At 36.4% G+C, this 12,926-nt stretch overlaps 1 protein-coding gene across 1 annotated transcript in view; it reads left to right on the top strand.

The window, feature by feature from the left end:
• The window catches only part of KDM7A (lysine demethylase 7A), a 60,920-nt gene extending 48,545 nt beyond the window's left edge, over positions 1–12,375 (top strand). Inside the window, exons 15-21 of the mRNA XM_066319690.1 lie at positions 1,712–1,809; positions 4,079–4,227; positions 4,365–4,573; positions 4,914–4,999; positions 6,113–6,389; positions 6,999–10,364; positions 10,405–12,375. Of these exons, the coding sequence (XP_066175787.1) occupies positions 1,712–1,809; positions 4,079–4,227; positions 4,365–4,573; positions 4,914–4,999; positions 6,113–6,389; positions 6,999–7,093 (914 nt within the window). The 3' untranslated portion in view covers positions 7,094–10,364; positions 10,405–12,375. The remainder of the gene's footprint in view (positions 1–1,711; positions 1,810–4,078; positions 4,228–4,364; positions 4,574–4,913; positions 5,000–6,112; positions 6,390–6,998; positions 10,365–10,404) is intronic.
• Positions 12,376–12,926: the final 551 nt, after the last annotated feature.

Raw genomic sequence — 12,926 nt, 5'->3', positions numbered from 1 at the left:
CTACCTATGTGTGATTATTTTACCATAACTGAGACTCGAGAGAGAGGGGAGAAAGGCACTGTCAGCAGAGAATTCCAGAAGAGGAACTACCTATTCCTATAACAGCTGTTCTTACTGGGATTGAGGCCAAGAGGAATGCCCACAGACAATTGCCTTTGAACAGATCAAGCTCTGTCTAGCTTTGTGTGTCATGCCAAGATCCTGGTTTTAAATGGTGACCCAGTGTTAGTAGAGGGACAAAGATCAAGTGCTGTCCTTAACTGGGCCGAGATACTTCACGTGGATGAAGGGAAGGTGGTTTGAGATTTTTTTTTGATTCATAGTGTCTTAGCCTGATGTCACAGATAATGACTGCTCTCATTCACCCAATTTTGGGAATATTCCTGCTTGTCGCTGGAGGCATACAGAGCCGTATATTTCCTTGGAAAAGACAGTAGTCTAAAGGAAAATTCTTTTGATCTCTAAGACTATATTTTCTGTATTGTTCATGCTGTTGCTTATCCTAGAATCTTAATTGCTTTTTTGAAATGAGCCAAATGCATGAGTTATCGTCAGAAATCCCTTGGGTTGTTTTGAGCTGCAGTAATTAAAAATAATAATTTTATTGTTATATGTTGAGCATTACTTTATATAGCTTAATTTCCTATATGGTGGTGTTGCTCATTTAGTGTGCTTGGATGTTCCTCATGGTTCTTTCCAATACTATATTAAATTTAGTTTGTCTTCTCTAGTTTTTGGTCTCAGCTGTTCAAGTTACACACTTTTTGATAACAAGTCTCATGTTAGCTTTCTTCTGACTAAAAGTAATTATCACTGTGCAGTGTTTAGAAATCAGTAATATCCCCTGAAATATATTTGATGCCCTATTGTGATCTTTGCCACAGTCTTCAATAGAAGCAAACCTCAACTAGAACTGCAGGTACATCCTTTATTCTTGTATGATTATAGTAGGTAAGAACTACGTTCTTCCTTGTGGTTTCATATAAAATTATGATGAAAACAAACCAACATTTCAATTTTACTTGACTTCTTTCTAGAGTTAATTTCTGATTTGTGCAGCTTTGCTGTCAGCATTGTTTTGTACAAAACTACAAGTACTCTTAAAGTGATATTTCTTTCATTAGACCCTACTTTCTTGACACACAGTCACCATTTTTTTTACCCCATTTTGCTTTTCTCCAAAAAACTTGTGCTACCTGAACTGCACATTGTCATCTTTAATAAATTTGTACTTAATCAAGATTTTTGCCAGCACCCTTGACACGTGTATGCATACAGCTCACTGGCCTGGAGCCTTGGAATCCAAACACTTAGAAATGTGTTTCCTGCTTGTGGTTCTTTGGGACAAATGCAGTCTTTTAAGGCTACTTGCTGGTGAGAACTGCTCTGACTGCAGCCTGTACAAAAAAGCAGAAGCTGCCCAAGCTGCCGTCTCTGGAGTGGGTGCTCTATTGGAATGAAGAAATACAAACTCCTGCTGCACCTGATTCCTCTTCCTGTCTTTGTCTGCTCAATTGCTTGAGGAGTCCATTAGTTAGCAGTAAACATCTCATTGTCATCCTCAGTAAACCTGTGAACCAGATCAGTGTGTGCATTTGCCATTGTTTACAGACTGCTGAAATATGTGTTTCTTGGGTTTTGCTTCTAAAGTAATTGTTAAATATTATCATAGTAAATGTCGTGTCTTATATTTTAATTCTTCTCTCTGCAGTGTTCTTTGAAAGTGTGAAATCAGAACTCAGGAATGGATCCTCAGAGTACTCTGATATTTCTGATTCAGAAGAATCTGAGCCTGATTGCACTACACAGGTACATCTAGACAAAAGTCTCAGAAATTAATGAAGCAATTAAGTGTAATTTGCTCAAGTACTTCAGATTTATCTGGTCAATGTTTGTGTTAAAGCAGCAATAACAAAGTAATTAATTCTTGCTCAGATTAATATCTGAAACAATGTGCTGCTTCATTCTTCTTTTATTTTAGTGTTGAGAAAAAAAGATAAGATACGCTATCTTGCCAAATTTTTATCTTCTTTGTCATTGAGGTGGGGTTGACAGATGATGAGCCCTGCTCTGGAACAAGCAAAGTCTGAGAAAAGTCAGATCCTAGTTGCTTTATTTGTTTCTTTAATAACAAGTCTAAATTTCATCATTTGAATTTCGAGTATGTACCACACAGTTTCATTTTAGAGCATAGTCAATAGGAAATAATCTTACAGGAATTCAGTTTTATAAACAGCCTGCAGTGGCTAATTCCTGTTCAAGGATTTTAGACCATTGGAAATAGAAGGGAATCTTCCATTTGAGGATCCAGATTGTGGTGATTTCTTCAGAATTAAATAAAGGGTATGAATGTACACGTATGTATAGATATTTACAAACATATTTTTCAATACAACTTCTAAAATTTAGAAATGTGCATATATGTCTATAAATACTTCAGTTCTTTTTTAATTTGCAAATGCGGTTTGTATTTAGTAATTTCAATTTTAATTGGTTAGCAGTAAGGTGAAGTGATTACCTCACATTTTTGTTTCGTGCTTCTGGAATGCTAATGCCTTGATCTTTCAGTTGTCAGCCTGTTATATGACTTTACAAGAAGTCTTCAAACTCCTACCTTTTTCATGATGGTCAAGATTTTTTTTTGTTATATTTGCTGTCTTTTGTCATTACCTAATCTAGATGTTGGACTAAGTCATAGGAACCTTCACAGTGTGGTTTTTTTCTGGTTTCCTAAACTGCATTGCCAGCAACTTTGGCTCAGAAGATTTCCTTTTCTAAGACACAGAATCAGTGGTTACTCAGAAGTGAGATTTTTCATCTTCACGGGAGAATATAGCCAGTTTTGTATGACTTTGTAAATGAGTGAACGTTTCATATTTATGCTATACTTACTCTCTTAGTTCTTTCCATATTCTCCTGCTTTCTAATTTCTAACAGAATCTAATGGAATAACTTTTCTGCATGTTGAAATTTGTCTTTCATTACATATCCAAAATTAATTCTCTCACTAGCACCTGTAAATCCATTAAATGTTTTTATATTGTACTGAAGAGGATCTTAACAAAATAATACGTTTATTACTAACATTGAGTCATAGTTATAATTTGATTGCCCATTTGTGTCCCTTTCTAAGGGTCAGAGATTAGGAAGCTGCTCATATGAACGAAACTGTTGTATAAAAATACCTCTTGGTGATAGACTGTATTTTGTTCATTCCAGTTCTGTTTTTGATGGCGGAGATAATGGTGTGTCAGTCTTCAAGGATTATGGCTCCTCCATGTTCTGATATTCTGTTTTCAAAACCTCTGCTGAGTGTCACCTGTATTCCCTAGCTTGAAAAAAAAATTGTGATGTTCTCTGTACTTGTTGAAAATAGATTAGTCTGAATTAGCAAGATGGAACATATGTACTGCAGCCCTTGCTTCCTGTAAAGGCATATTGAGTCACATATGGTTGCTCCACCTTTGAGAAGCTCCTGCCCATACAAGCTGTAATCTCAGCAGGAGCTGAAAGCTCTTTCATTCATGAAATGAGGCTGTGCCTCTGTAAGAGAGGCAACAGCTGTTATGTCTCTGTTCCTGCTGTCTTCTGGATTTACCTGAGAGCATCTGTCATTCATCAGAAATGGTGCTGTTGAAAGTTATATTTTGTGAGAGCAGGTACCAGAAGCAGTTTTCTGGGGCAGAATGTGTCCTGTTATATATAATAGGCATCAATTCTATCTGCTGCTTGGAACCATACTTCTGGTTTTTTCCCTTATACTTGCTAAGAATAATTAATGCTCTCATTAAAGAGAAGGCAGTGATTGACGTATGGTGTAATATGTGTGGTGCTTTGTAAAAAATGCTTTTTGGAGATGCTTTCTGTATTCTGGAACATGTACTTACCAGTATTACAAAATTTGTGAACATACAGCATCTCAGCTGCTATATTCAGATTTACCTGCATTCTGGATATTATGAGTATAAAAAAAGTTGGACCTTGAAGCTTTTGAATTCTTCATTTAGTATAAACTAAGGTAGAGTCTCCACTTGGAAGGTCTGGTGACCATTCTGTGTACTGTTTCCTCTTGTTTCAGCAGAAGGATTCCTCCACAGAGGAGTCAGAAAGCTCAGGTGATGAAGAGAAGCAGGAAGTAACATCAAATTTCAAAGAGGAATCTAAGGTCACAAGAGACCTTTGTCAAAATACCCAGAAGCCATCCAGAAATGAAACTCCCAGTAAAAAGTAAGGACATTGTGGGCACTTTTTATAAACTGTTAGACCTTTTAGCATGTATTTATGGTTTACTTTGTAGCAATATAAAAATCAGTTATTCAAAGAGTTCTGTTTTGAACTGCTTGCTATTCCCTTGATTTTTCTAGGGAATGTCCTACCTCGACAAGTACAGAAGAAGAAGCTATTCAGGGCATGCTTTCTATGGCAGGATTGCACTATACTACATGTTTACCAGGTCATACTCAAAGCACAGACTGCACAAATAAAAGAACCTCTCTTCAGGAACACAGAAGCTACCCCAGGAGTCGGCATAAAGACAGACAACCATCTCAGAGCCACAAAACCATAGAATGTGGTAGGTATCTGAGCTAAGGCTACTGCAGCTCCCTGCTTTTGGATGCAGTGCTGAGTAATCACTTGAAGTTACATTTTTAGATTTGTAGGTATTAGATTAATAGCTTTTAAATAAATCAGACTGACATTTAAAGCGATGTATTCTGTGGTTTTGCATTGTTGTTGTTTTTTTTCTATAAAAAGTAAATATTTCTTCTGAAAACTGAGGCGAACTTACCTTGTCATCAGAATAGCCCTCGTAATTATTTCCATCTAAAAGTTTTATGGTATCCTTACAAGATTGGGAAAGTTATGGCAAGACTGAAAGTATTAAAACTTAAGCTTGTTGGACTTCTCATTAGGTGGGTCTGTGAAGGAAGAGGAAGGAGACTTGGGAACTTCAGCATGGACTAGACACCTGAATGAAACTTCGAGGATTACCCCTCAGGTAAAGTAATACTTGGAACGTATTGAACACATTTTTATAGAGAAGAGATCATGAAATTGTTAGTACAAAAGGCATGGTGGACAGGTCTTTACACACTGTATATCTGACAGATACTTCTGGTTCTCATAACTGGGTAATTTTTGTCATGCATTTTTTCACTGTTGTTTTGGATTTTTTCCTTTCAAATTCTTTTCTCTCATAGTGCTTAATATTAATGTATTCAGGGCAATATCTTGAAAAATAAAAAACACTGCATTAAAAATGTGTAAATTTATATTCATTCTAACTGAGGAAGCACTCTAGTGTTTATTCATTGTTTTTCCCGAGCAGAACATCAGAGCAAGTAAAACATGTAGATAATATGTATAGCAATGATACTTGCTTAGGAACTTGGTACTGCTAAACTTTAAGCTTTCAACAGCTAGCAGGTGGGAATATTTTTTTTTCTGATGTCCAGATGGAATCCAGCAAGGAATGAAAGGTTGTGTGTTTTATACCCTGAGCTTTTCTACACTGTGAACTTTTTTAATAGTTCTGAACTGGCCTGTATTAGAAGTATTAGAATAATTAACTAACATAGAACAACTAAAGTTGCAAAATTACAGCCACCAAATAGCACTGTTTTAGACTGCATGTTTTGTAGTGTTTGTTTTGCAAGAATATCTGACTACATGGTACTCCTTTAGAGTTTGTAATTACCGATTTAGGGTTTATTCTTTTGTCAGCTGAATAGTGAAAACAAATTACCTATTAAAGCAGTCAGGGATTGTGGTACGGCTTGTTATAGTGGCTGGTTTAATCAAGAGCGATTGCATTTGTTTTGGACACTGCAAGCTGAAAACAGGAAGTAGAGGAATTGAGTACATTAGTATATGTACTTAAACTGTAGCATTGCCCTCAGGTGCACGTGGAAAAGCTTGCACAGAGACTATGTTGTATGTTATCTTTAAGAGGCATCTATTCTGAAAGAGGCGGTGGATCATAAAATGGTCAGATAGTGGTGGAACTGAAATACCTGTTTCAAAGATGCAGTAGTATAATTGGAAAAATTGGAGTGAATCTGTAGCCAGAAGCTACTAACTTGTACATCTTTTCTTCTCATTTCTATACTAGGATGCAAATAAAGCTCAAAAATATTTCAAGAAGGAGGGTGCAACAGAAGGCAGTCTTAAGGTTCAGGAAAACAGAAGCATAGTCCACAGCAACAGCTTGAGTTTTCAGCATGCCAAATATACGCGAGACTCCAGCCTGATGCAAACAGAATGTCAGCTGAGTGATGGCAGCCTTAGCCCTGACAGGCCTTATGGTGAAACGTCCTTGTCTGTGCCACTGCACCCAACAAAGAGGCCAGCATCAAATCCACCCCCCATCAGCAACCAGGCAACTAAAGGTAATGCTTTATCTCCATCCCCTTGCCAAAGCGGGCTGGGGGAGGGAAGTAAAAAACTAAATGCAGAAACTAGGTAAAGGACAGGATTAGACCTTGAGGAAGAATACACAGTGAGCATGCTGTCGACACTCAGATTTTGGCACAGAGTATGGGGAGGTGGAATTATGAGAGATCTAACTGGCCTGAATCAAATTTGCTTGTTGAAATGAAGGTTTAGAAGTTCTAGCACTTCAGAAATAATCTGATGAGCATACTATGTAGATTTTAGTTTCTGGTTTATATTCTGTAATTTACTCAAGGGAATAATTAATCAAGGGAATTGAGTAAAATTCAGGAAGCCTAGTTTAAATTCTCCCTGACTACACTCACTGCCCTTCATAGACTTTATTTGTAAATAATATACTCATTTTATTTATGATAATTCTAGCCAGACTTCAGGGAAAACAGTTCTTGGGGGTGTTTAACTATTCTGGTTCCCCATTTATTTTTCAACCTGATTGTGATGAAAATTTTGCCTGCTCCAGTTTGAAAGTTGGTTTCACCATTGTTGTAGAATGATTAAAATTCATTCTGAAATTCTTGACTGAAGTCCTTGCTTGGGTTTTTCAGGCAAACGTCCAAAGAAAGGAATGGCAACTGCTAAACAACGCCTTGGGAAGATCCTGAAGCTGAACCGGAATGGCCATGCACGCTTCTTTGTTTAACATAGCTGCTACTTCTACTACTGCTGTCTTTCCTACACAGACCAGTATTGAGGGCAACAGAGCCTGGAGCTGCTGTTATTCCTCTGCTTTGAAGCAGACTTGCATGTACCATAGAAAACACTGCCTGATGAACGAAAGAAGGAAAAAGAAAAAAAAAAAAAAAAGAGAAAAAGAAAAAAAAAGCAAAACACACAAAAAACCCAACCCAATGCTGCATTTTCACTGTGCCACACCTGCTCAGCAATAACCATACGGGAACGGGGAAATCTTCAGAGAGACATGGACTGTGAGAAATAGTCTCTCATCAGGGCTTGAATATCATTTGTTGCTGGTAGTTTCTGACCTAAATTAATGAGGGGAAGATGATGAAGGTGGTTTATCAATAATTTATTTCTGATAGATTTTTCACAACTTTAAAATTCATTTAAGAAACTATTTATTTGGAAGACTTTTTCTGGGGGGGTTATTAATTTAGATTTAATAATGTGAAAGTTTTAAATTGTTTCGATAATGTGTGCTTGGTGCAGTGGAGAGCCACATTAATTGTGATTAGTCTGGACTCCTAAATTTGATATTCAGGTTATAGTCTTAAATAGGGGTGAGATGCATTATTAATTATTTTTTAAATTAAGGCATAAGGAATCTTTTTTGTTTCCTGCTTTTTGTAAGCTATTGGCTGGGCTTCTGTTGACTTGCAAGTTGCTTATTCTCTGCCAGCTTAATTATTTTTTTGACCTGTCCTTTTTAATATCAAATTTATTTATTTAATGGACTAGAAGAGACTGCTAAATGCAAGAATTTTCTTATGTCAGTCCAGTAGCTAACTTGTTTTAAGCTGCACCTCTTTCCTCCAAATCTGAGTACATATTTTCCTCCTGATGATCTGTCTGTGATGATTTTCTTCTGTAAAAAGACTCCCTGAAACTGTATTTGTACAAGTTGTTTAACAGTTGGTACAAAGGAGGAAGACTCGATATATCTTTCGGAGGAACGGGGACATCAGTTACATAAATGTTTCTTCTGAACAGTTGCTCTCAGATAACTCATAAGATACACATTACAGTCATAAGATTTGGCATTTTACTTAATGTAGCATGGAAGAAGCATTAAAGTGTTGTCATTATTGTATGTTAAACACATTTTACTGAAGAGTCATGAAAGCAGGAGAACATGTTGCTTTTGAAGCTGGGCGAGACAGCAAATTAAAAGTCTTAAGTGGTCCATATATATAAGCATTTAAGTAGCTTACTGGTATCAGAATGATCATTTGTGTCAGGCTTCATACAGAGCTGATAGCAAATGCCAGTTCTGAATTATTGTAAATAATTTTGATTTAAAATTTGTATTTTTCTGTAATATAAAATTAAATATTTAACTTCTGAGGGACGGGGATGAAGGCAGAAAGGGGAATACTTTTACTTGATTCTGGAAAAAGGGCATTTTGCAGGGTCCAGCCAAAGTGTAAACATTATGCTAGTGACAACAATATTGTTAGTTGGTTGGGTTTTTATTTTTTTGATTGGTAAGAGTAAAAATATTCCTGCATAGTTGTCCAAGTCATCAAATTGATTTTAATTTTCCATACCAATTTTTCCTTCCTCCATATCCTATACTGGAATAATTTTCTCTTGTGGTTTAAAAACAAAGTCAGTTTTATTTTCCAGAATCTTTGTGCAGAGTTACTTTTTATTTAGGCTAGATTATGAATGCCTTTAGAAATTTGTGGAAAGAGTTCTGATGTCAGGTATTTTTTATTGCTGCAGGGTCAGGACCATTTAGCACTCCTGTTTCTAAAGGGAGAAACATCAAAATATAGTGTCACTGCAAAAAAAAAGAAAAAAAAAAGTCAGATAGCTTTCATAGCTTTACTATGTCTGGAGCTTGGAAATTACAGGAGTGTTTTTTGCAGCCCTACTTTTACATTAGGATGACTTGACTTGTTTTGTGACTTGTATGGGTGAATTTTTAAACTTATTTTTTGTTTGCTAATTAATGTTTCACAAAACCAAGTTTTTAGTCTTTTTAATATTTTTTTTTAATTTAACACGAGCTATCAGCTTTTAGAATACTGGGATTGGAAATAGTCAAGGATTTCTAAAAAGCAGAAGATAAGCTAAAAAGTGTTCTACAGGTGCTGAAAATGACTGTAAAGACTTGCTGTTCTCAGGTGCTATGTTTTCTAGATGGAAATAGTTAAAAGAGAATATTTTAACTATCTTCTAATATGTTCTCACCAAAGTAAGTCAAAGAAATAAACTATGTTGTCAATATTAGTTAAAATAATATACCCATATAAATTTTCTCGTCGTTTAAACTTGAGCAAATGGTTTAATGCCTGCCAGGCTTTGGAAACTGTTTTAGCTTTAGCATATTAAACCAAACTGTTTCCTTCTTGCTGGCTCTGCAATTTCTGATGATAGAAAATTCCAGTTTAGGGCAGCAATCAGATTCAGAGCAGAATAAGGAATGAGTTCTCTCTCCTTAAAGACAGATTTTTGTCTGATGTAAAAGTATGCCAGAATAGAATCTGGAGTAAGGAATTTAAAAATACAGAGTATGCTTTCTTGTACATGTGATTCGTTTATACAAAGTCCCTTTTTTGACCACCATCCATGCTATTTATCTGTATCTTAGTGTTGAAACTTAGATATGGCTGGACCCATATATATTATTTCTTTTTGGTTTTATCCTTTCTTTTACTCTAATTTTCTAGCTTTTTTTTTTTTTTCTAAGTGGCTCTCCACTGTCATGAGTTTATGTAATAGTCTCCTCACAGGCTGTCAACAGGCAGAGGTTCATTCCCATTTTCTTCAAATATCCATGCTTCCAGCAGAAATTAAATCTGATGTTCCAACTCAGAACAAGTAATTCAAAAGAAATTGCCATGTTGAGCAGTATTAAAAGAAAAAAAAAAAAAAAAAAAAAAGAAAAACAACAAAGGGGAAAAAAGAAATCTCCTGGTAGCTCATGAAGAGGATGTGGTGACCTCACTTGTTTTGTGTACTTGTATGTAGAGATATATTTATTGTGTTCTAGCTGAAATCACTTCTGCACCAGTCTTTCTGTAGATGGACTGAACCTTGTGTTGTTGTAGTGGAGAGAAAAAGCCCAGTTTTTTTCCTTGCTGTCTCACTTGGGGTGGAAGAGGGAGGGAGTAGGGAACACTGTCTGGACAACAGCAAATTCTGCCTGCTATGGAAACTTGTTTTCAAGGATAATCTTTTTTGAAAAGTCAGAGAACTCGCATTTGGCATAAAACTCAAGTTTGTTGGTTTTTTTTTTGTTTGGTTTTTTTTTTTTTTTTTTGGTAGGCAGAACATTAGGAAATGAAATATTGTAGGGGTTTTCCCACTCTCTTAAGTTCTCATGTTCCTACAATTGCAAAAAAAAAGAAACAGACATGAAGATGGAAAGACCACCTAGAAGCTATATCAAAGACTCTTCCAGCAACTTTCCCTTTTCTTCTCCTACTATACTTGCTAATAAACCCTGGCTACAGGGTAGCCTTTGTTGACCTCTGAGGTAGATTACCTATGCAACCTGTTATACTCCACATGAATTCATTCTTCAAGAGAATTTTGGAAGGGTTAGATGTTGAGAGTTAAAATTGTTGTTTTCTGATCACACAGGGGGGTTTGATTTTTGTTTTTGGTGGTTGAAGTGGTTGTGTTACCTTTGGTAGAGATGTAAGAGAGCACAGTGTCATCACCACATTTCAGATGCTTCAGCTTTCCCTGAGCTTTGCTCTGAGGCATCAGCTACCTTCACTCACAAGACCATAAAGTTGCAAGTGTTGAAATTTTTTGCAGGATTTCAAAGCCAGAGCTGGTGAGAATCTTGCCTACCCCCTTTTTGGTAGCTGTGGAGACTAAGCAGAACTGAAACTAGAATGACCCAGTGGCTAGTGTCCCCTTTAGGCTCCACATGCCCACCTGTCCCTTCACACTCCCACCATGACCCCCAAGCCTTGTGTCTTTCCAGAGTGTCATTCACATAATACTTCCAGACCATTAAAAGCTGTTTGTAGTTCTGGGGCTGAGTGAGCCCAGCACTACTCTTTGACAGAAGAAATATAAATGGAACCAAGGGCCTTACTGTTTATTGTTAAGCAAGATTAAAAGCTGCAACATCCATTTTTCCAAAAAAAAAAAATAAACCCAACAAAAAAACACCCTGGTAACCCTCTTTGTGGGAGAGTATGAATGCTAAGTCATGCAGTGGATGGGAAATGAAAGTAGCACTGATAAGGAGATGCATGTTCTTCATAGGCTGCATTTCTCTTTGGAAAAAAAAGGACTTTTTCTACTTTTAATATAAATTAAGCCATAAGAGTTTCATGCTGTGGGAAGGGAATGAAAGGGATCACTTTAAGAGATTATATTGATATGTATTGTCACTTGTGCTGGGAAATGTCTATTGCTGCCAATGCTTTGGTGATTTTTTTTTTTTAAAACAAACATGGAATTTGAAAAAAAAAAAAAAAAAAAAAGAAACGGGGCTAGTTCTTTGCTATATTTACTAGTTTTGTAGTAATGTTTTGCTGGCCCATTTGTCTTTTCCTCCTTTTTCTACTCTCATAGTCTAATTTCTATCTTTCCTTCTTAATGTTTCTGAAAATATTAGCTTGTCTGCTCAGTAGGGGTCGGTGTATGTGTGTCTTCCTTTTTACAGAAACGCACTACTGTGTTAAGTATCTGGCTGGGAAATGGGATGCTGCAGCTTTAAGAGCATTTTTTTCAATTCATAACAGTATTTCCCATCCTCTTTTGCCTGCAGGCAGGGAAAGTGTATGTACAGTATTTATTTTGTTTTGATTTTACTTTAAATTTGTAAGTTTCTATAAGTAGTTCACATTGATTATTCTAGGGGAGAACAAGTGGCTTTGTTTAAATTTGTATCTGATATTCATAGTTTCCACTTTCTGTACTTTAAAATACTGAAATTAAAAAAATTGTATGCTTATGTTTTGATTTTAGCACTCAAAAGTGTTTAATTTCTTCAGACTTCTACTCATTTACTTCAGTGTAAATACAGTAAAATGTACAGAATATCATCAGGAGAAAAATGTTTTTCTAGGTCCAATCTCTGTGCCCTTTGCTTGTCGTGTTTTAAAGAAGAAATTTTGTGGAGAAATGTGAGGGAATATTCTCATACTTTTTTTTCCTTCAAATTTTTTCAAAGTGCAAATTTCTTTTCAATCCACTTATATTATATGACAACGAAATGCATTTTGTGAAGATGTATATATTCTTTTTGAATCCTAATATATAAAGGAGATGAAAGTGTTTGTGATTCATCATATTATTAGGTCTAGATCTGTAAGAAGGATGTCAAATGGTATTTTTGTATTCATTCTCTTAGTTTTTGTTCAGGTTTGTCTCATGCTACTGATGGCTAACTCAGCTTTTGATTTATAGGTTGTTTTGGTTTTTTCTTTTTCCTTGAAGAGTGTACAGTTTCTGGAGGAAGAGCTTTCTCTTCTACACTTAAATATGCTTAGCCATACTTGCTTTTGTCCTGGAGGACTTCCCTGCTGATTTTTCCCTCCAGACATCATCATCTGGTTTGCAGCTGCCAGTGCTCCATACTTTGGCTCCTGTGGCAGTGCAGTGTTTGCATGTGGCTACTTTCCAAGGGGATGGTGCAAGCATTGCTGCCTCACCTGCAGCTTGGTGTGAAGCCTTTTCCTTTGCCCCCTGAGCTGCTGCAGTGCTCTGCTGAGGGTCATTCATGGGAGCCTGAGATAAATGGTGCACCAATGGTACTGGAAAAATTAGGTGGCAAAAGGGTTTGATATCAGCATCCTGTTCAGCTGTTCAGGTTTGCTTCTTAG

This window comes from Sylvia atricapilla, chromosome 5 (genome assembly GCF_009819655.1).
Source record: "Sylvia atricapilla isolate bSylAtr1 chromosome 5, bSylAtr1.pri, whole genome shotgun sequence".
Lineage (NCBI taxonomy): Eukaryota > Metazoa > Chordata > Aves > Passeriformes > Sylviidae > Sylvia > Sylvia atricapilla.
This window is presented reverse-complemented; position numbering and strand designations above follow the sequence as displayed.